This window comes from Ochotona princeps, chromosome 26 (genome assembly GCF_030435755.1).
Source record: "Ochotona princeps isolate mOchPri1 chromosome 26, mOchPri1.hap1, whole genome shotgun sequence".
NCBI lineage: Eukaryota > Metazoa > Chordata > Mammalia > Lagomorpha > Ochotonidae > Ochotona > Ochotona princeps.
This window is the reverse complement of record NC_080857.1, coordinates 7737685-7760833: the sequence shown is the minus strand read 5'-3', so window position 1 is coordinate 7760833 and position 23149 is coordinate 7737685. Positions and strand designations below refer to the sequence as shown.

The 23149-nt window shown below is 59.3% G+C and overlaps 1 protein-coding gene across 3 annotated transcripts in view; it reads right to left on the bottom strand.

The window, feature by feature from the left end:
• CCDC88C (coiled-coil domain containing 88C) overlaps nt 1-23149 on the bottom strand; it is an 89316-nt gene that overhangs the window by 15646 nt on the left and 50521 nt on the right. For all 3 annotated transcript variants that reach the window (XR_009244244.1, XM_004584339.2, XM_058655141.1), the window contains exons 7-21: nt 21021-21161; nt 20324-20508; nt 19695-19776; nt 19271-19429; nt 17790-17936; nt 17316-17460; nt 14496-14659; nt 11395-11532; nt 9433-10467; nt 8835-8956; nt 8125-8266; nt 7234-7398; nt 6616-6777; nt 5166-5443; nt 1513-1656 (exon numbers count right to left, since the gene is read on the bottom strand). Coding sequence is in view for 2 of the 3 variants with exons in the window: in XM_004584339.2 (XP_004584396.2) it covers nt 1513-1656; nt 5166-5443; nt 6616-6777; nt 7234-7398; nt 8125-8266; nt 8835-8956; nt 9433-10467; nt 11395-11532; nt 14496-14659; nt 17316-17460; nt 17790-17936; nt 19271-19429; nt 19695-19776; nt 20324-20508; nt 21021-21161 (3209 nt within the window). In the remaining variant the exon portion in view is untranslated. The remainder of the gene's footprint in view (nt 1-1512; nt 1657-5165; nt 5444-6615; nt 6778-7233; nt 7399-8124; nt 8267-8834; nt 8957-9432; nt 10468-11394; nt 11533-14495; nt 14660-17315; nt 17461-17789; nt 17937-19270; nt 19430-19694; nt 19777-20323; nt 20509-21020; nt 21162-23149) is intronic.

Here is a 23149-nt window from a genome sequence, read left to right as displayed (position 1 = left end):
CCTGAGGGGTCCCGGAACCAGCCCGCGGACACCAGGGGACAGGGACAAGGTGAGGTTCTGGAGGCTCTCTGGTCGCAGCACTTTTTATCAGCTGATCAATAAGCACCTTGTTTATTGGAAGGGGTGGAGGAGTATCTGTTTACTTCTAAAAAGTTTTCTAATATATTTTAAGTGTGCCCCGACATTGCTGGTACAGACACTGTCAGACAGTCCAGCATTCCACTGTCCACGCTTAAAGAACAGACTGGTGGAATTATAACTCCTTAAGAAGGATTACCGTAACAATATGGGGAAAATCAGAGGGGTGGGAATCCCAAACTCTACGGAACAGTATCATAAAAACCATAATTCGGGCCCGGCGGCGTGGCTTAGTGCCTAAAGTCCTCGCCTTGAAAGCCCCGGGATCCCATATGGGCGCCGGTTCTAATCCCGGCAGCTCCACTTCCCATCCAGCTCCCTGCTTGTGGCCTGGGAAAGCAGTCGAGGACGGCCCAATGCATTGGGACCCTGCACCCGTGTGGGAGACCAGGAAGAGGTTCCAGGTTCCCGGCATCGGATCGGCGCACATCGGCCCATTGCGGCTCACTTGGGGAGTGAATCATCGGACGGAAGATCTTCCTCTCTGTCTCTCCTCCTCTGTGTATATCTGGCTGTAATAAAATGAATAAATCTTTAAAAAAATAAAACATAATTCAAAATTAAAATAAAAAGACTTTATGCATTTTAAAGTCAGAATTACAGATTGAGTGTGAGTGTGTGTGTGTGTGACAGAGGCTCTCTATCTGCTGAGTCACTCCCCAAATGGCCACAACGGCTGGGACTTGGCCAGGCCAAAGCCAGAAGGCAGGAGCTTCTTGCATGTCTGCCTCGTGAATGGAGAGGCCCAAGCACTTGGGCCATCTCCTACTGCTTTCCCACGCACTCTAACAGGAAGCTGGATTGGAAAAGGAGCAGTCGGGACTTGAACCGGCACCCACAAGGATGCCAGCACTGTAGGTGGTGCCTCAACCCACTAACGCCACAATGCAGACACCTCTGTTTTAATAAAAAGACACAGTATGTGTTTATGAAGAGAGGGAGAGAAAACAGAAAGAGAGCTTCCATGTGCTAGTTCACTCTCCACATGGCTGCAACAGCCAGGTCTGGGCCCGTCTAAAGCCAGGCATGCCATCCAGGTCTCCCTTGTGGGTGGCAGGGATCCACAGATCCCAACAGATCTCAACAGCTAGCTGAGCTCACAGACCCTGGAGCCATGAGCACTGGCTGTGCCTCCCTTACAATGGCCAAGGGCTCAGCCAGGTGCCCCACACCCCATTCCCCTAAGGTAGCAGCTGGGGACCACCCAATGCACACAAGGGACACACACCCCTCCCCTGGCATCACTGGGCTTCTAATGCAGCCCCAGCCAGAGCTGCCTCTGACCAGCCCACGCATGCAGCTGAAGACATGGCAAGGTTACATGCAACGTGCTGGGTGTAGGGAGGCCATGGCAACTGGCCACCTGGGCCTTACCTGTCCAGCTCTCCCCGCAGCCGCTGGTTCTCGCCGGTGGCCATGGCGTTGGTCCTGCGCTCCTGCTGCAGAGTCTCCCTCTCCGTGGTCAGGACTTTTTCCAGCTCGTCCAGCTCCGCCTTATGTGTCAGGAGGTCCCCATGCCTGTGGGAGGGAAACTCTGGCTGGAGGTGGCCTGGCCTTCCTCGTCCGGGTCATTCGCATCTGCAGAGAAGCGGACTCTCCTTGGGAGCCTCTCTGCAGGAGCCAGGAGGCAGGGGAGCAGCCTAGGCAGGGGGAGGCAGGGATGAGGTAAGCCCCCCAGCCCCGGAGCACTCTTCCTCCAGGCCTGTGTCCCCAGTACTCCCTCCACCGCTGGCCACCTGGGACCACAGGGTCTGTAGTGTGAACACCTCATTTTATTATGAAAAAGTGACCCAATGCTCCCTTAAGATCTGGTGGATCTCAAGCCAACTGCAAGCTACTTGGCCAGATCTGGGCTCACCTCTGCTCTCCCTCCCCCTGGCCTTCCTGGGAGAACAGACTTGCCCAAAAGCCATCGCTTGCCACCCTCCTTCTCCCCAAATCTCCGTGAGCTGCTTGGCTAAGACAGCGTAACACAAGCATGAAGCCCCAGGCTTGCCCAGGTCACTTGTGCCGGAGGACCCAGGATCACCTCCAGGTGTAGGGGGCAGAGGGCCCAGACACAGCCTCCCTCCATGCCCACGGTCCTGTCTAGGCTCTCCTGCTCACGGTCCCCAGCCCCTATACTGTGTACTCTGTTGGCAACTTGGTCAGGAGGGCACTTAAGGACATGCTTATGTGACCTGTGGCTACTGGGTACCCAAGCATGGCACAGCCTTCAGGGTGGGGTGGGGTAGGGTGTGGCTTCTGCCTGGCTTGCAGGATAATAAACTTTCTTCTCTAGGCTGGCAGTTCTACAGAAAAAACTCAAGCAGATATGGCCACAGGAAGGCCTCCAGGTGAGACCTTGGACAGCATACAGGTCCAGCACCTCCAGGAGGAATGTGCAGGTATAGAGCACGCACCTGCCGAGCCCCGCTCTCCACCATGGCCCCGGGGCTGCTGTGATGCATGGAGAACACATGTCTGGAAAGAACATGCAAACTCTCCTGGTTTGCACGAGATGAAAAGCACCCAGGTCCCTCCTCCTCCACCTGCGGCCCGCAGGCCAACCAGCACAATGACTGTCGCTGGCTGCACCAGGCAGGGAGCCGACCCCAGTGTGAGGCCACAGCCCACCAGCCAGCCCTGCCCTGGGAACAGACAGGGAGCACTGAAGGTGACATTTACTCCAACAGGGTCCTAACAAAAAGACCTGTGCCAACATGCATTCTGCTGGCTGGCTGTGTCCCCTCCCAGGCTTAGACAGCAGGTGCTCAATCCATATATGCATGAAGACAGGAGAAGTGGAGGAGTGAGGAAGGCGGATGCAGAAACTGTCACTTGGGCTGGAAGCAGAAGTCGTGGGGACAGACGCCTTGGCAAGGATGGTGGTGGGGTGGAGGCAGGGGGCTGGGGAATGCCAGAGGGAGGCATTTGGGGAATGAAGTGGCAAATGCTGTTGCCACCCACGGGAACCTACACCAGGTTTTTCTGGCTCTACTCCTTGCCCATCGGCTGCTCCCACCTGAAGAAAGCAGGGGCTGCGTAGCTGCACCACGGAAGTGCTGTCCACTGGGGCAGTGCGCAGTGTTTGGCCTGGCTCCACACCGGGCGTCTGGGGACCTCTCTCCTCTGCCTACATCCTGCCCCTCCCACTCCAGGTCCCGCTGCACCTGCCCAGGGAACAGAGACCACTACCAGGTGGGCTGACTTCTTAAACACAAAACCCAGGACATGCCAAGGTTAAGATCAGCGCACTTGAATATAGGCAGGTTTCACCAAAGGAGGGGTGGGGGGAAGCGAGGCAGTGGAGTGTGGGAGTGACAGAAGAAACAGAAATGACCGTGTACAGGTGTCTGCAAGAGGCCTGACCTGTACATGGGGCTGCCCCACAGAGCAGGGCCGGACGGACTGAGAGCTGCACTCGCCCAGGAGGAGCCACAATGCTGGGCCATTCCCCAGACCATCCCAACGTGAGCCAAGTCTCTCCAGTGATCCCCCGTGTGTATGGCTCCGACTGCCCTGTGGCCACCAGGGGACACCAAAGGGCAACACAGGGCACTGTGTCCCCAGCTCTCTTTGTGACATTTACTCAGTAAATCACACCAACTAGGTTTTGAAGAGCAGATGTAGTCTTTTTTTTTTTTTTTTTACTTTTTGCACAAACGTTTCTATGTTGTGAAATATTCGGTTCAAAAAGTGGGGGCATAGTGGGTAACACTACTGCCTGCAAAACTGGCGCCCATGAGCTAGGGATCAAGTTCTAGCTGTTCCACTTCTGATCCAGCTCCCTGCTAATGGCCTGGAAAAGCTGAGGAAGATGGCCCATGGGCCTGAGCCCCTGCAGCCCAATCAAGCTCTCAGCTCCTGACTTCGGCCTGGCCGAGCCATGGCCATTACAGCCATTTGGGAAAAAAATCCAGCAGATGGAAGTTCTCTTTTTGTCTCTTTCCCTCTCTCTCTAACCCTTCCACATAAATAGAACTTAAAAAAAAAAGCCTGGAGCAGTAGCCTAGTGGCTCAAGTCCTCGCCTTGCACACACCGGGATCCCATGTGGGTGCCAGATCCTGTCCCAGCGGCCCCACTTCCCATCCAGCTCCCTGCTTGTGCCTGGGAAAGCAGTCAAGGACGGCCCAAAGCCTTGGGACCCTGCACCTGCATGGGAGACCCGGAAGACACTCTAGGTTCCTGGCCTTGGATCAGCTCAGCTCCGGCCACTGCGGCCACTTAGGGAGTGAATCAACAGATGGAAGATCTTTCTCTCTGTTTCCTCTCTGTATATCTGACTTTCCAATAAAAACAAATTTTTAAAAAATTTTTATACAAAAAACAAAAGAAAATTTTTATACAAAAAACCAAAGAAAGAAAAAGGGGCACGGGGTGGAGAGAGCGAGCATTGCGGCACCTGCTAAGCCCTGGCCTGTGATGCTGGCATCTCATGCTGCAGTGCCCGTTCACGTCCTAGCTCCTGCACGGAACACTTCCTGCATCCGGGCAGGCAGCAGACGATGGCTCAGGTGCCTGGGGCTGCCCCCTCTATACACACACGGGAGACTTGCACTGGGTTCATGGCTTGTGGCTTCAGCCTGGCCCATCATGGGCATCCGCAGACCACTCTCTGTCACTCCACCTTTCGAGCAGTAACTTCTTTAAAATATCCAGAGGAAGAAGTGGGAAGCTGACAGGAAGAGAGGGCCGGTGCTAGCGAGGAGCCTCCCTGAGAGCCGGCAGCTGGGCCATGCCGTCCTCTCCCCTGGCCTGCAGAGGAAAGGGCTGGGGCGAAGACCTCCGGAGGATAGGGTCCCGGGATGCCCGTGGGGGGGTCCCGAGCCGCTCCTCTTCCTCCCCCACCAAGCCCCAGCTGCACAACTACAAACTGCTGAGGGCCACGTTTGATTTCCTTCCCTTTTGGGAAGCTTGGGAACCCCAACAATGGGAAACTGCACGCCAAGAGGAAATGCAGGGGCGGCCACGGGAAGCCCCAGGCCCGAGGCCACCCGACAGATGGCAGCCCCGGCTCAGGCCTCCAGCCCCGGCCCCTGCCCACCTCTCGTTGAGCTCCTTGAACTCCAGCTCCAGGTTGCGATGCAGCGTCTTGAGGCAGCCGTGCTGGCGGATGAGGGCCTCATACTCGGCGCACTGGCGCTCGTGCAATGCGCCCAGGCGCTCGTGGTCCTGCAGCAGTGCCTCGTGCGCCGCCGTCAGCCGCTCCTGCCGCTCACGCAGGCCCTCCAGCTCGCCCTCCTGGGCCGTCTGCTGGCTCTGCAGTAGCGTATACTGTGCTGTGAGCGAGGCGCTCTGTGAGCTCAGCGTCGAGTTTTCCACCTGCACAGGGACGTCCAGAACACACCTCCATGGGACTAGTAAGCAGACGCAGGCACTCCTGGCACACCCTAACAAGACAGGGGACCAGACGGCCCAGCACAAGGGGGTGGCACCTGCCCGCTGCCTGCAAACATGCTCTTGTGGGGGAAATAACGTCTTTTCCCTGGATAACCTCCCCCAGGGCCCTCCGTGACTTGCTTTGCAGGAAGCAGGAGACCAGAAAGTCAGCAAGGCACCAGAACCCCTGGATGAAGCCAACATCCAGCTGAATGCAATTGCATTTTACGGAACACCCCAAAAACACAGGAACCCAAACAGCCAGAACGACCTTGATGTGAAAACCAAAGGCTTCCTGAGAAAACAAGCACACACCAACATCCCATTTCCACGGGCTAACAGGTCACCCCAAATCCACTCTCTCTGCCACTGTCCTAGAGCTGACACATGCTCTAACTTTCCTCAGAAACTGCCTGGGTTAGTGACAAATCGCCTTCCCACGTTCTACTCAGCAAAGATGAAACTGGGCCTCCTGGGTGGCTCCAAACCCTGTGCCCTCCACTAAGGTTTGCAATTCATCAAGCAGGCACAGTAGCTTAGACACTGTCTGGGTCCCAGTCCCAGCTCTGCAGTAATAATGCACCCGGGGAGGTAACAGGTCACGGCAGAGAAGACATGGATGGGGCTCCTGGCTTCTGGCTTCAGTCTGGACCAGTCCAACTCTTGGAGAACCAACTAGCCAAGAGAAGACTCCCCCTGCTCTCTCTCTCACATTAAAAAAAAAATCAGTAAGAATAAAAAATGGCTAAGTACTATTTTTAAAATTCACATCATTAGCTTCAAAGCTGGGTTCACTTTGCTGAACTGCACAGTCCCCTCTCTCCTGTCCAAATTTCCACTAAGGCTGACAGGGACACAGGCAAGAACACAAGCCACGCAGAGAAATGAAGGGGTCAGCCCATGCAGCCCAGCGTGCCACCGCAGAACGCGGCTTCTGATCGCCGTCCAGGCTGTGGCGGCAGGAGCCACAATCAGTGATAAAGCAGAGCCCCACAGCCCCTGCCCCCCACATCATGATCGGTCTGGGGTCCTGGTGGGCTCTGCTGAGTGCCAGGAGGTGTACTGTGTCCCAGGCCCACACACTGTCCCAGCCTGCACACGCCACACTCTGTCACCTGCAGCCTGGCCGTCTGGGTCTGCAGCGTGGTGTTGTGCTCCTGCAGGAAGGCGCTCTGCTTCTGCAGGGTCAGGATCTGACTGCTGAAGGCCACGTTCTGGGTCTCCAGGTGCTGCAGCTGATCCTTCAGCAGCTGTTTCTCCGCCTGCAGGGCCGCGTTCTAGGGGGACATGGAGGCAGGTGCCACTTAAACTCCCACTGTGGGACAAGCCCACTGGCCACAGGGACTTGGGGCGGTGAGACCCTCAACAGCTGCTGGTTCAAGTCCTGGCTGCTCTACTTCCCATCCAGCTCCCTGCTAATAGCCTAGGAAAGCAGCAGAGGATAGTTCAAGTCTGTGGGCCCCTGTCACCCACGTGGGAGATTCAAAAGAGGCTCAAGGCCTCTCCAGCTGCAAGTCTGCCTTTCAAATAAAAATAAATAAATCTTAAGAAGACACGGTGCTCCAGGACACAGCCCTCACCAGGGGAGACTGTAAGGCCGCCCATGTTCGGAGGACATGTTCAGCCCTGCCAGGAGTGCTATGTGGGGGTAAGCTAATGCCCTGAGTGCCATCAGCAGGCCCATGAACAGGTCAGGCCCCTCTGGGAAACGGCAGCCAGGGCTGCCCACTCACATTCCGTTCCAGCTCGATGGCCCGGTCCTTCACACGCAGTAGCTCCAGGGTGGCCTCCTTGTGGCCGGGCGCCCAGGCTTCTTTCTCCACCACAGGCTTGAGCGTGTTTAGCAGGTAAGGCCCATCCTCCGAGGCCCGCCTGAAGACTTCACACTCTTTTCTCAACTGCAGGCCAGGCAACAAGGAAGGTAGACTCGGTCAGCAGGAGCAAGCCGGGCTCGGAGCCCCACACCGTGGCTGTGCGCAGGCCCCATGTCCCTCCCTGGCAGGTGCACCTGCCTGACACCTGCCTTCTGTGCTCAGGGAAGGGTGCCATGAGCTCTACCCTGCGGCTTCTCCACTTCCTGGCCAGACACAGCAGGAAGGGCAGGGGCCAGGAACCTACCCATGGGGCTGCCCAGCCAGCCTGCTTTCCAAAGCCTCAGGTGTCAGCTTCACATGATGGAAGTGAGGCCAGGGAGAAGCAGCAGGTGGTCACACAGTGCCAGAGCTGCTCTGCTCCAGGCTCCGATTCACTCTTACAGCCAAGATGCATGCCCGTGCTCCCAGCATGGAGAAGGTGGTGGGAGCACAGGGCCTGTCAGCGGAGTGTGCATACATGTGTAGGCGTGTGAAGAGCATGCCTGTGCACGCCCTGCCAGGCCCCTGGGGCTAGTATCTGCCTCACTCCGCGGCTGCAGGCCTGAGAGGGTGTCTGGAGCTCATAGTTGCATGGCAGGGTACCCACCAAGCACCCCTCAGACCTCACCAGCCATGTGTGGTCCTGCTCTGGACCCTCCCATTCCCTTAGCCCATATCCTGCTACAGTGCAGGCAACTCTGACAACAGCTCCCTGTCACCTGCACCTGCCCCAGGGACCCCACATCTGGTCGTCACATTGCCAGCCCTTACCGTCTGGAGCTCACTCTGCAGCTGGTGGTTCAGGCTCGCTTTCTCTTCCACCTGAGCTTCCAAGAACGCAATCTTCTCTTCTCTCTGCGCCAGCGTAGTCTGCAACGCTGATTCACTTCTGCCCTCCAAGATCCTGTACTTTCTGAAAAGCACCAAGACACAACAGTATCAGTGACACGGCCCTTTACTGCCAAATGCCCGGCTGTCAGCTGCTAATGCCCCTGCATCGCCCTGAAAAGTGCCGCAGCCAAAACCCACTTGGCCAACAAAGCCCCTCCTGGGGGAATCCCTGAGCAGGCACACCCAGGAAATCTCTGAATGAGACACCTCTGTTACAGTGACAGTCACTGTCGTGGGGACCAACATGACGACAGCCGTTTTCCCAATGGGGAAACAGAATCACGGGACGGTTAAGCAACAGGCCCAAGGGACGATGCTCAGTAAGCCATAAATATGTTATCAGGCAGGCGGCACCTTGGGTTACAAGTCCAAGAGAGTGGATCTTCTTGGAAAATGAGATCTGCACAGGAAAAAGCTGTGACAAGGCAAATGGTCCCTCCCAGCCCCAAATCTAAGCAGCTTTTCTATAGGGCCAAAGCCTCTCTGAGAACTTCAAGAAAGACGACTGGTGCATAAGTCGGGACGGGGTCGGCGCCCCATGTCAGGAGGGCTGAGCGGGGTGCTCGGCTGAGGCAGGGGCCCGTCCTCACGTGTCACCATGCTCGTCCTGCAGCAGCAGCTCCTTGCTGAGGCCCAGCTTCTCCAGCTCCTGGCTCAGCTGGTCCAGTTCACTGGTCAGCTGCTGGCTCTTCAGCTTCTCCAGCACCAGGTCCTACGATGCCAGGGACACGTGAGTGTTGATGGGGTGTAGGGGAATCCCCATGGCCACTGCCTCCTGGTGAAGCAACGGTCTGGCGCCTCCTGGCTGCCCCAGGGGTACGGTCCACTCGGCCAGCAGGTAGACGGTCAGGGGAGGGAAGGGGCCCAGAGGATGAGAAAGGAATAAACGTTCCCTATCTTCCTGGTGCTGGGAGCCCCTGGACCATGGGGCAGGCAGCCCCTAAACTGTGAACGTGGCGCTCCCTGGTGAGGCTGGGCAGCGGAAGCAAAGGTGGCTGCTGGTCAGCTCTAGGCCATGGGGGACACGGCCAATGGCCCCTGCTGTGTCTGAGCTAGGGTGGGCCAGCAGGGTAGGCTGGTGTGTTTATATGTACGGTCAACTTTCAACACTTCACTGGTGCTGGGTGTGCTGGGAGGCGAGCCCCTTGTGAGCACACAGAGGACGTGTGGAATAGCACCCCAACTCACCTCCCGCAGGGTTGTCAGCGTCCTCGTGTGCAGGGTGACCTGCTTCGTGAGGTCCCGGTTGTCCCTCTCCAGCTCTTTGAGTTTGCTGGCCGCCTCACGGCAGCGGGCCAGCTCCTTGTCCAGCGCGCGGCTCTCCTTCTCGGCGGCGCACAGCTTGGCAGTGCTGTCATCCAGCACGGCGTCCTTGAGCTCCACCTGCTGCCACAGGCGCTTGGTCTCCTTCTCCAGCAGCTTCTTGTCCTTTTCGAGCTGTGCCACTTCCTGCTCCAGCGCCTTCCTGTCTTCCTCGGCCCGCTGCAGCCGCACGCCGGCCAGCTGCAGGGCCTCCAGGTCCCGCTGCAGGGCCCGGCGCTCGGCCTCCAGCTCGCCCAGCTCCCGCTCCAGGGCCTGTGACTGGCGGCCGCTGCGCTCCAGGCCCTGCTGCAGCCGCTGGTTCTCGGCGCTCACGCTCTGGTAGCTGAGCTCCAGGCGCTCCGTCTGCTTGCTGAGGGCGGCCAGTAGCGCCACATCGCGGCTCAGCCCCTCCTTCTCGCGCACCAGCTGCTGGTTCTCCTGCTGCACCTGCGCCACCTGTGCGCTGCTGAGCCGTGAGGCCTCCAGGGCGGCACGCAGCTCCTGGTTCTCCTCAGCCAGCCGCTCCTGCTCCTGCTCCAGGCGTTGGCGCTGTGTGGCCGCATCCTGCATAGCGTCCAGGGACGCACGCAGTGCGCTGTTCTCTTGCTCCAAGCCTGAGGCCTTCTCAGCGGCTGACTGCAGGGCGCTCACCTGCGCCTCCAGCTGCTTGCGCTCCTGCTCCAGCCGGCCCAGCTCCTGCTCCAAGGCCTCCACCTGCTCCGCCTTCTGCTGGGCATCTTGGCGTAGCTGCTGTACCTCCACCTCTGGCTGGCTGAGCTGAGTGGCGGCCTCTGCCTGGCGTGGCACTGTGCACTCCCTCTCCGTGTCCTTCGTGCGGGCCTCACTGCTGACCTGCGACCTCTCCCGCAGCGACCGCATGGCTCGGCTGAGGTGGTCCTTCTCCTGCTCCAGGTCTTTAATCTGTGGGGACACACAGGGGAGACCCAGGCTGCTGCACCAACCGTTCCTGCAATTCAGACTGTCCCCAGCAGCCTGCACAGCCCCCTGCCTGGTCACCTTGCTGCTGTGCACCTGAATGGCACCCTCATTCTCCAGGGTGTAAACCAGAGCCAGCCAGGCAAGAGGATCCAGACACCAGGACAGGGAGAGCCCAAGTCAGAGCAGACCACAGATGACAGCTCTCTCCCTTACCCAAACCTTCCAGCAATTTCCCTGGGCACCTGCTGCTGTGACCCAGGCTGTCCCAAGCCCCTTCCTGCTGCAGCCACACTGCCCGTTTATCCTGTCCCCTCTCCACCTTCAGCCTGCTTCTCCCACATCTGCAGCGTCAGCTCCTGCAGGCAGCCGTGCCCAGTGGCGCTCTCTCCGAAGCAGCCCCACCCCGCAGCTGGCCTCTCTGGGTGAGGGTCCCTCCTGGGCAGAGTGCTGTCTGTCCACCATGGGCAGTGTGACACCATCCCCTTCTCTGTCTATGGCTCCCGTGCAGAGGCTGGGGACACGCACAGTTCTGCTGGCCACCCTCACTGCACACCTGGGACTGGCTTCCCCTTGTTCGCCTTCCACCTTCTTCCTGCACATAGACCGTTCACCTCGACACTTCGTCAAGTGGTTGGCCAGGGTTCCCTGCTCTGACAGCAGGGACGTGGAGAGCTGGCTCGTCCTGTGTCATGGACCTGTGCCTGCCTCAAGCAGGACGTCCTCCGCTATCTGACATTTCCTGGCAGGCAGAACCCATGCCACGCCCCCACGGTAGGTGGGATCTGCTGGCTTCAGAGGCAGTGGAAGCCCCACAGATGCGCCAGGCATAACCCTGGAGTGGCTGCCTCCTCGGCTGCCCATGTGGCCGATCCCAGGAGTGGCTCGAGGTGCAAGGCGTGGGCCACCTACCTGCCTGGCCCTGTCAGCCTTCAGGGTCTCCATGTCGCTCTGCAGCTGCTCCTTCTCCTGAATGAGCTCCTCGCTCAGGGTCTCCAGGTCCTGGCTGCTCTGCTTCTCCCGCTCCAGCTGGGTCTGCAGCTTCTCGATCTGGCCAGCCCAAGACCCGGCCCAGAGCCAGTCAGCCGGGCACGGTGAGCCGCACACAAACCCCCTAGCCCCGCACCACCCCAAGGGGCCAGCCAGGCACAGCAGGTCCCATGCAAACCCCTCGGTCCCACGCCACCCCAAGGGGCCAGCCGGGCACAGTGGGCCACAAGCAAAGCCCTTGGTCCTGTGCCATCCCAAGGGGCCTTTTAGCAGACACCCCGTCCTGCCTGCCCCTTACCCCACGGCTCTTGCTTCCATTCTGGGCTTCATCCACTCCACTCAGGTTCACACCACCTATGCCAGGGGCACCTCTGAGGGTCGCCCTATAAACCTCACGGCCCCCGCTCTGCTCTCTGGGACCTGTCTTGGGCAACCCCATCACCCAGCCACCTACGGCCCTCATCCATTGTGTTTCTCCTCATGAACCTGTCACCAGGCCCTGTCCTCTCCACCGCCCTGTTCCCTTCCTGCCCATCGCTGCCCAGGGTCCAGGACCAACAGTGCCGTGTATCACTCCTGGCATCTATGGGTGTCGTTCTTGTATAAACACGGGGCACCCATCACCCCTGCCCTGCCCTGCTCGACCCCCACCTTTCCCTGCTGTCCCAGCGCACGCTCCCAGCTGGGCTTGCTGTGCTGAGAGCCGGCTGCAGGCCTGCGGGCCCTGGGGACTCATGGGGACTCTGGGGCCCCAGGGACGTGGGTACGAGGGCTAACCCCTGGCGAGACACCCCTCGCCTTCACGCACAGGCTCTATCAGAGTCCTCCGCTCTTCTCTGTGGCTCAAGGAATGAACTCTGATGTGGATTCTGTCACAGGGAGAGGAAGTAGGCAGGCTGCCTGGGCCAGAGCCTCCAGGGGTCCAACTCAGCACGAGCCGGCAAGCTGGGGCATGCTCTGGGGAGGGGAGAGCCGGGCCGAGGGGTCCCAAGGACCCGGTGGGTAGGGGCTGGAGGGAGGAAGTCAGGATCGACCGAGCTGTCAGGCACACGGGCATCAGATGCTGGGACACCCTGGGCAACGGGGACAACAGGACTGGGCACGGACGAGCCAGAACCACTCTGCTGAGTGGGAACCGACCCCCTCCAGGCCAGGCCAGGCCAGGCAAGGAGCGACCCAGAGGGGGACGCTGGAGGTGGGACCCAGAGGGCAGGTGTAAGGAGCCGTGTGCTGAGCCCTGTGTCCAAGCAGGAGAGGCCACCTGCAGTGGGTGGGTTCCTACCTGGGCCATCCCAGGGATATCCCCTGGGCCAGGCCCCTAGAGACCTCTGGTCAGCTTGCCCACACCACTGGTTTTGGGGATGCTGTTTACCTCCCACTTCTTGGGGGCATGGGGGTGAGTAGCTGAGCAGGGTCCCAGTGCCCTGCTGGGCAGGCTCAGCCATGGGCACTCACAGGTGGGAAGACTCCAGACTTCTGAGCACACCAGCTCAGTGAGTGACCCTGCCAGTGCTTTGGGTGCCCACTCCACCACGGGAATGTGGCCACTGCGGCACCCTCAGCCGCCATGGACCTGACCTGCAAGGGCCAGCCCTGGCCTCTCCCCGGGGTCCTCCAACACCTGGAACCATATCAGCCATGTGGAGGGGGAGGAACTGCAGGGTGAGATCCCAGCCTCAAACCCTCTGCACTGCTCTAGGATATTGGGGTTCACATGCAGTTTTGTCACCCCACAAACCAGGAGGCCTGTTTGTCTGCATTCCAGGCAGAGCCTAAACTGCTGCATGAAAAGTCACAGGGACAAACACACATACACACACAGCCATACACGGGCAGGCACACAGAGACCCATGTGTAACATGCATACATGCACACATACACGTGGACACACACACGCCCACACATACATGTGCGCATGGCAGGTGATTTTCCCATCATTGCAGTCACACTCGCAGGCAGCACCAGGTACCCAGTGCCCCACATCAGTTCTTTCTCTTGCCTAGGGGCCTCAAACGTGCTTGTCACAAAGCCCTTCCTTTTCTTCCAGAGACCCCTGCTCCCCTCTATTGAGACCCCCTTACACTTGTCCCTCCCAACATCCAGCGGGGGTGGTGGCAATACAAGAAGTATGGATTAGGGCTCTGCCCCAGTTTCCAGGCACAGACTCCTCAAACCCTAGGGATCTCTTAAGTGCTCAGTGCCTTTTTGTATGCTAATGAGATGGGGGGGTCCCAGAGGGACTGGTTGCTAGGAAACCAAGCCTGGGGAAAGGGGGTGGGAGTGGAAGGAGGGTCTGAACTTGGAGAAAGGCTGGAAGCTGAGGTCTTCACCGACAGCCAGGAACACAAACAAGCACACAGTGACACCTTCAAAAACCCTAATGGGGACGCCAGCACCCCAGCTCTCCTTCCCATCCAGCTCCCTGCTATATGACCTCGAGCGCAGAAGAAGACAGCCCAAGTGTTTGGGGTCCTTGCCACTCAGTAGGGCGATGCAGATACAGCTCGTGGCTTTGTCCTGGTCCAGTCCTGGCCACTGAAGCCTTCCGGAGAATGAATCTCTCACACAGACTCCGATTTCAAATAAACACCAAACAAAAAAGACCCAAAGGACAGGCTCAGGTGCTGCCCACAGGTGAGCAGGTGGAGGGGTGCGGGTGGGAGGCCCCCGCAGCCTCTCCTTCCGGCTATCCAGTGCCATCCCTTAAGTAACAGAACAAACAGCAGCCGACTACAGCCCAGGTCAGGGTAGGGCGAAGGAACCAGAGCCCAGGCAGACACCCAGTGGGGTCTGCGAGATTTGGGGGGGCTGCTTCAGTGTGACGGCCTGGTGTCGGAGCACAGGAGCGTCCACCCCGCTACAGTGGGCACCCTGGCATCCCATGCTGCAGAGCAGGACAGTGGGACTCAGCGTGCACAGCCAGCATGCACCCAAGAGCCGCTCACTGCCCGCTGGACTGCGGTCACACCCACACACGTCCTCTGCCACGCGGCAGCAGCCAACAGCTGGAGGGAGGCGGTCACCTTCTTGCTCAGCTGCTCATTCTCCTTCTGCAGCTCGGCGTACTTGAGGCCGCTCTCCCGCAGGCCCTGGACGGCACTCTGCAGGCCCTGGTTCTCCTTCTCCAGCTTCAGGATGCGGCTGGAAGCACACTCGTTCAGCTCGAACACGAAGGACTTCCTGGAGGCTGAAGCAGGACCGGGTCAGAGGTCACCATCCCTGGAAGGACTCGCAGCTGCCCCTCCCACCCCCCCATCACCCACAGCCACCAGCCGGGGGACCGGGACTACTCCACCGGCAGCACCTGTGGCCATCAGGCCGGGGTTGGGGGAATCAGGCTGCTCCTCGACCATCGCCCACGGCCATCAGCCAGGGCTCATCCGGCTCCACCGAGAGCTCAAGGAAAGGTGGCTGGCTCAGCCGAGGAGCCAGTGCCAAAGCCACCAACGGGGTCACTTATGGGAAGCATCTGCTTAGCAGCCTCCTGGGGACAGCCAAGAGGCGCCGTGCCCTGGGCTGGCTTTGAGCAGCAGGATTGCTTTGTGGCATACAGTAGGAGTTGGCAGTAGACAGCAAGCCTGGAGCCCTTCCGCCTGGATGACGGGCCCTGCACAGGGAGCCCTTCTCGTGACCGCACAGTTCCATGGAAGCACAGTGACAGCGGGTGTGCAAACTGCCTTCCGGGTCCACAGGAGACGAAACTCCAGAGTGAGAAGGCACCCGGGGCACTCTGCTTCAAACAGCTCAGAGGCCAGTGCGGGAGGGCAGCAGGGGCCTGAGAGCCAGGAAGGGGGGTTTGGCACGCACCTGCACGGATAAGGCAGGCAGGCAGGGGGCTCTGCTGGGAGGAAGAATCTGTCATTGCAATCCCTTGAAAGGCAGGGTCAAAGTGTCCCAGCCCTCCCGTGGCTGCTCAGCCCCAAGCTCTCGTCTGTTTCTGTGCACACACACGCTTAATCCCTACTGGCAGGCTGTGTGCAAACAGAAGGTGTGTGCACAGCCCTTCAAGGCTGTGACAAGCAGGAGGTCACAGTCCACTCTGCGTTGCCCTGTCCACAGCCCCCGTGGGCCAGAATATCCCCAGTAGAGTCCCGAGGCAATGGAGGAAGGGCAGTGCACCTCCTTGTACATATCCACACCTGCTCACAACATCTGCTCGGCGGCCTTTGTCCCAACACCTAACCTCCAAACCCCAGGCTCAAACTCGGCACCTGTGGCTGCAGGACAGCAGTTCTGCAGGGCTTTGTCCTGCTCCCATGCTGCTGGACACACTGTACCACCCGCACCGCCATTGGCCCACAGCTCTGCGCCAGCAGGGACACTCGCCCTGCTCCCATCATCATCGCTGGCCATCTCTCATCTTCCCAAACTGGAACTGTGCCCAGCTGATTGGCTCGAAGGCTCCAGATACTCAACAGCAGACCCACCTGCCTGCCTGCTTCAGTCTCTCGTCCACTGGTCAGTGCCACAAAGGCCATGAAGCCAGCCTAACAGCTCAAGCTGAGAGAGCTGGAGTGCTTGCCCTCCGAGAGGCCAGGACTCTGGGCCTGGTCTTTCCAACCCAAGAAACTGCATTCCACGCATCAGTATACTGCGTGTTTTGGATTCACGGGTAACACGCTGCTTGAGACACTCAAGCTCCACGGCCAAGCCCAGTTTTCTGCCAGTACACCTGCGAGGAGGCAGCAGGTGACGGCTCAAGTACTTGGCTCCTCACCCGCCATGTGGGAGGCCTGGACTGGGCCTTATGCTCCTGGCTGTGGATGCTGTGGCCATCAGGAGAAGGAATCAATGGATGGAAGATCTGTCTCTGCCTTTCCAATAAAGCAGTTATTCAAAATATTCTGTTAAAAAAAGACCCATCTTCCAAAGAAAACACAAAACATGAGCATAATCAGGTTTTACCTGTGTTATGCCAACACTCAAGCCAACGTTATCCACTCAAAGAACAACCCACAAACCACACTGGACGGTGGAAGTCAGCAAGGTCTTCTGACCCTACCAGCCAGCCAGGTCCAAGACTGCATAAGAGTCCAGGATGGGCGGCCCTCCTGGGCAGACTGCACCACCTCTCTACTCCACCAGGGGGCAGCAGTTCCTCCCAGTGGCTGCAGGACACTTCAGGGCGCCCATTCCAGGCAGTGCCAAGCCCCCAGGCACACACAGAACCACCTGCTCCTGGGACCCCCACAGAGAGAAGGCACATCCAGCTGCCCTCCACACCTTGCTCCTGGGGTGTTCGTCGGAATTCTCAAAAACAAGCCTCAAGCCCCTCTGTGCCATAAATGCCAAGTCATGAACTTGCAGTCCCAGGTGCCTGAGAATGATGACGTGTGCTATTTTCAAACACGGGAACTGGCTCATTGTTTGCCGGGTGCTGCAGCTTCCTGCTTTGGCACTGACTGCGCTCCACCCAGCCTCCCAGGGTCCACACCCACCTCAGGGTGCTGATGTGGGCAGCGGGAAACACCCAGGAGGGAGAGGAAGAGGAGGAAGCCATAGGGAATCACCAGAGACCCCAGGCCTACTGAACAGCAGCCACTTACCATCCGCACCCCAGAGATGGAAAACGGGCTACATCCTCCCTGCCCAGTTGGGCAAACCAGACAGCGCCGATGGGCATGACCACCGCCAGCGTGGACATCTCCTGCCACCTGGGGCTCCCAGCCACGGACGGACGAGCCGGAGATGTCACTAGGACATCCCCGAGTGGAGGGAGGGCTGTGATGTGGGAGGCGGGGAGCTATAGAGCCAGGACACCTGGCAACACTTAATTAGCATCCTGCATCCTTCCTATCACCCGAGGGACAGGACACCCTGGGCTCCTGGGGTGGGGTCCCTACCGTCGGACAGCTCTGCGTTCCTGGACAGCTGCTCCAGCTCCCAGCCCAGGTGCGCAGACTCGTTCATGCTCTGCTTCTGGGCCATCTCCAGCGCCATGTTCTCCTCCAGCAGCTCCTCGATGCGCTTCTTGTCTGTGTCCCGGTCCTGGGGCAGCAGGAGGGACGCCAGGAGAGTCACAACCCTTCCGGCGACACCCTCACCCAGCCACCTGGGCAAACGGGGCTGCACAGGGCCTGAGGCCAGGATCAGAGCAAAGGGTGGCTCTGCCCAGAGGCCGCACTATCACAGCATGGCCCAAGCCACACCAGGACAACACCTGCTGGGAGACCACCCCCCACTCCGCACCTTCACCCTCACAGAATGGCGGGACACAGGACGTCCTGTGAGCTTTGCAGGCAGAGTGGTACCCATGCACACCGACCACCACGCTGCCCAAGCTGGCTCCGCTGCCATCGCTGCCCAGCCTGCCGTACCAGCTCCACGTCATGCAGTTTGGATCGCAGCTGCAGGTTCTCCTTCTCCAGCTCATGGACCTTGTCGCCCCGGGCCCGGGCGGCCACCAGCTGCTCCTCCAGCAGGGCCTTGGTCTCAATGAGGATGATGCTGTCTTCCCTCAGCTCCTGGGCCGCAAACACACACAGGCACGGGAGGACATTCAGGATGACTCAGGCTCCTAGGCGCCACACACACTCACACACATCTGGGGCAAGTTCCCGTTACCAGCAGGTGCCACACACACACACACACACACACACAACAGTGATGTCACAGCACAGTGAACCAGCACATTAGAGCCCCACAAACACGCCCCTGGTTAGACGTTTCCGGCAAGGGAAGGCGCCCGTGCCCCACGTCCCTGACAGGTCCCATGGTCCCTGAATGCTGTTTCTTTTGCTCCCTCAGCCCCTCCCAGTGCTGCTCAGCCTCCTGGTGTGTGTATGGGGAAGGCTGTGCAGCAATGCAGGCATTGTTAGGTGGACGTGGTTTCCCAGCCTCAGTGGGCAGGGCCTGTCATGCTCTCGGCTCACAGGGGATGGGGCACGGCCGGGCTTCAGGACTCCGTGAGGTCAGCAGACACGATAAGCATCAAAGGCTGGCACCCCGGGCTGGACCTGCCCACCAAGGCCCTGGACTCACCCACGTGCCCACTCCCTGCCATCCCTAGCTGAGACCATGTCAGTTTTGTGGCCGTGCCTCCCCATTCCCCGTAGGACGGGTCCTGCCCACAGGTGAAGGACTACCAGGAGGCTCAAGTCAGCAAGACAGGCCCAGACCACTTGGAGGACAGGAGCCGGGTATAACAAGGGGCTTCCCTGGGCAAGGCCCAGCTTCCCTGTCCCGGTCCCAGCAGGGCTCACCTACAGGCGAGTCCCAGCATCGCTCAGCTCCGGCCCTGACAGTCACCACCCAGGCTGCCCCTCCGTCCACACCACCATCTCCTGTTGGCCCTTCCAGACCCAGTCCACCCACACTGCTCCATCTTTCTAGTGCTAGAGAACCCATGGTGTCCCAGGCCCCAAGTCAGGGTGCCACCTGGGCAGCGGCTAGCTGGCCTGACCTTCTGAGACCAGGACCCCTGGGGACAGGCGTACCCTGCTTTAAAAGCAAAGCATTCAGTCGCACTATGGGGACGTGGTAGCAGGCTGGAGTGGCAGCCAAGCATGTGAGCTGCCCAGCTTTGGCTGTTAGAGCCATTTGGGGAGTAAACCAACAGATTAAAGATCTTTCTGTAATCCTCCCTCTCAAATAAACAAAAAACAAGCAGGTCCACACTGGGCTAGGAAGAAGGGAGACCAACCAGGGTAGAAAGGGCCTCCTCTGGAGCCAAGGCAGGAGAGGAGTCAGGGGAGATGAGACTGGGGGAGACCCCAGAAGCCTCAGGGGACGACCACTCCAAACGCACCTTGGAGGAAGCGTCCAGGCGCAGTGTGCGGGCGCCCGGCGAGCCGCCTACCTCCATGCGGGCCTTGTAGAAGTCCACGTCATGCAGCCTCTCCTTGCAGCGCACCAGCTCCATCTCCAGCCTGTCCACGCGGCTCGCCTTCTCCCTCAGCGAGTCCAGCTCGTCTCGGTAGGCACGGGCAGACCGGGCGTCAGCTGCCAGCTGGGTGTTCTGGGTGAGAGGAGGGGGCGAGGCAGGGGACCTTAGCTTTGGGCATTCCTGGGGGCTCCAGAGGATAAGTGCTCAAAGCATGGTGTGTCCAGGAAAAGCTGGCTCCTGCAGTCCTGGGGTTCACTGGGCATGCTGCCAACAGGCCTGGCACCCTCCCCGGGACACCTGGCTCCAGGGCAGGTGTGCTGCACGTGCCTGGTGTTGTACCCCTAGCCTTCCAGGGTTCCACTGGTCCCAGACACATGGACATGGGCCTGGCACCCACCTCCTGCTTGACTTTCTGCAGCTCTAGCACCAGCTGGTCCACCTCGTGCCTGGCATCCACAAGCTGCTCTGTCTTCTCCTCCCTGCGGGGACGATAAAGAAGATGAGTATGTGAGAGGGGCTGCCTCAGTGGGCCCTGGAGCAGGCCACTCCCTCCGCAAATCACAGCAAGGAGGGCAAGGGGTGGTGGCACAAAAGAGTCTGCCAAAACTCTAGACCCTACATTTGGGCATCTTCAACATCTGTCCTTGAACGACCTTCACTCACCAGCTGCTGTGCCCTGGGCGTGCAGGGTGGGTGAGGGGATGACAGGCGGTAACAACAGTGCCAGCCACAGGAGATGGGGAGACCTGGTACGCCCTCCCTCCCACCAAGAGAATGCCACCAGGGGTCAACTCCACTCCCTGAATCTGGGCCCGTGTATGCAAAGCAGGCTGCTACTACAGACAGCCTATACAGTGTGGACAGGCAGATCAGGGAGGGAACCCAGTCATGGTCACACAGCAAGCTCCAAGCCGCCCCTAGCTGACTGCAGGGCCCAAGTCAGGGTCTCCTACACACGGCCCCACATGTGCAAGACGCACAGCAGGCATGTTTCGACGACACACCACAGGGGAGCAGGCGACTCACAGATCCTGCCGGACGCGCCGCAGCCGGGCCTTGGTGTCAGCCAGCTCCACGGCCAGGTGCTGCTTGTCCTCACTGGACAGGCTGCTGGTGGGGCTGGGCGTGGAGTCGATGCTGGAGGACTTGGCGGGGCTGGGCGGCCTCTGTGCCTGCAGGTAGTCCCGTTCCTGGGTCAGGTCCACGATGAGCTGCAGTGGGCACACGGCGGGGTCACCAGAATGCTCCGGGGCCCCGCAGCGCCCGGGCTCAGGCTGCGTGAAAAGAATACTAGGAGCCGAGAGCTCATGGGGTGGGGTGCAGGCTAGAATACCCACGACCCGAATCACAGAGTGCCTGGGGTGCAGTCGGAGCTCCAGCCCTGCGGACCCCAGCTTCCTGCCAACACAGGCCCTGCAAGGCAGCAGGTCACGGCTCAGCTGGTTCAGTCCCTGTCACCCACATGGGAGACCTGGACCGAGCTCCTGGCTCTCACCTGTGGCCCGGCCCAGCCACACTACTCAGTGGGGAGTGAACCACAGCATGACACACAGACAAGCTGACACTGAGAAACTCAGAGGATGGGGAGTTTTTAGGGAGGTGACACATGGGGACCACACAGGGTGGAGGACAGGTCCCCAGCTCTCATCCCACAGGCAGCTGTCCCTGCAGGGTCCCTAATGAGCACAGGCAGGCCAGGGGCGCAGCCAGCTGGGAGCCCCACCTCGGTGCACTCGTCCCGCTCGTCGATGAGCCTCCGCAGGTGGAGCACCATACTCCTGGACAGCGCCTCCAGCTCCTCCGGGGCCACATCCGGCAGCTCCAGCCACTGCAGGTCGAACACGTTCTCCTGGTTGTGTGTCACCTGCGGGTACACATGGCCTGGGCTGCAGTGGCCGGCAGGGGCAACCCTCACTCGTACCCAAATCCCTCCCTGACCAACTCCTGGGCCCAGCCAGATGGGCTCAAAGAAAACTTTCTTAATTTCTTTTTTAATGGCAGGAAGCATTCTTTCTGTCAGTGAGGGTTACACTGAAAAAGCTGGTGGAAAATGGACAAAACAATCAGTTTTGGTGCCAGACAACTTCTAAGAGTGAAAGGTCTTACACCAGGACATTCAGTACATGGCAACTCTGGAGTGTTTTGTAACTATTCCCAGCCAAAACCAACGTTCGGGGCAGCCCGCAGCTCACTCCGGCCAGCCAGCACAGCTCCACCCACGCTGTGCAGCCTCCCAGCGATGTGAGGGACCCATCAGCTAGGGACCTGCTCCCTGGGCCCAAGCACCCATCCTCTCAGTTCTGGAGGAAACCTATTCCAGGGCCCCAGGGCTCACGAACAGCCAGGGCCCTGCGCTCCAGGAAGCTTGCCAGGAAAACCTATGCATCACCCCAAGGAGCCCGCGGAGGTAGATAAGGGCTCCTTGGAGTGTCATAAAACGCACAGCTGGAGTTCTGCCGACAGGGCCCCTCACTCAGGACAGGTCTGCACGCAGCTGACCCCTGAAAGGGAGAAATCACACCCCATAACACAGGGCACTTCAGTGCACAGAGCTGGGGCCGGGGTGGGGTGGGCGGAGCCTGCCCAGTGGAGCTTTTAATCAGAGCTCCTCCTCTCCCCACTCCATGGAGTCTGGACACCACAGCTTTTAGAACGCACTCAGGTGGCTGAGGTTCAGCCACCACAGCCAGTCGGAGGATTTGATCCCCCCACAGCACTCTTCTTGGCCATGTCCTTGTCTCAGAATGCCCTGGAAGCGGCTGGCACCCTGGCATAGCAGGTAAGGCCACAGCCTGTGGCTCCAGCATCCCATATGAGTGCCAGGTCACATCCCTGTTGCTGCTCCACTACCTACCCAGCTAATATCTGGGAAAGCAACAGAGGCTGACTTGGTCCCTGTACCCATATGAGACCCGGAAGCAGCTCTGGGTTCCTGGGTCTGGATGGGCTCAGTTGAGTGTTGCAACCATTTAGGGAGTGAACCAGTGGATGAAAAGAGAGCGGTGTGTGTGTCTTTCAAGTAATAAATAAATCTTTCAAAGTAACCAATCCTGCACACAGCTGGCTGCTCTCAAAGGCCCAGGTTCTAAACATGCTCGGACACAGGAAGGAACGCCAAGGTTGTCTATGGGGTGCTCAGACTAACGTGTGATGGCAGACAGTAATGACTGAGGCTGAACTGGCCCTGGTGCTGCCTCACCATGGTCCCCATCCCCGCCACCTGCCCTCAGCCTCACCTCGCTCCACTTCCCATCCAGACTCAGCACTTACTGCTCATGGCCACAGCCTCACTGCCAACATCCACAGCGACATTCTGTGTTCATGACATTGGCCTGTGACCATGCCAGGCCCTGCGTGCCCTCCTCTGGTATGCATTCCCTCCACTGGCCCCGTGAGACTTAAGGCAGCACCTAACCAGATCCCTAACCACGAGCTGATTCAAACGCACAGGGTGGAGCAAGGACAGGGTAGAGGCTGTCAGGTGGACATCTCGACCCTGGCCAGGGGGCTCACGCTGCTGCAGCAGAGACCCTCAGGGCAATGCCCACCCCGACCCCACAGCTCATGGCCTGAGTCTCCCAGGGCAGCTCCTGTTGTGAGGGCTGCAGGTTCAGCAGGAGGCTGGTGGTCCCCGGCGGCCGCACAGGCTCTGGCTCTGTCTCAATCGAGCGCTGAAGACAAAACGACATTTGCCAGAAGACATTTGCAGAGCCTGTAAATCAAATTCTGAGCCTAAACCACTTGACAGCTCTTAAAAATAGTCGGAGCCCATATAAGGCAAGAAGAGGAGGCAGAGGATGACTCGGTGGAGGTGCTGGGTGGGCGTCTTCCTTTTGTCTTTAATTTTTATTT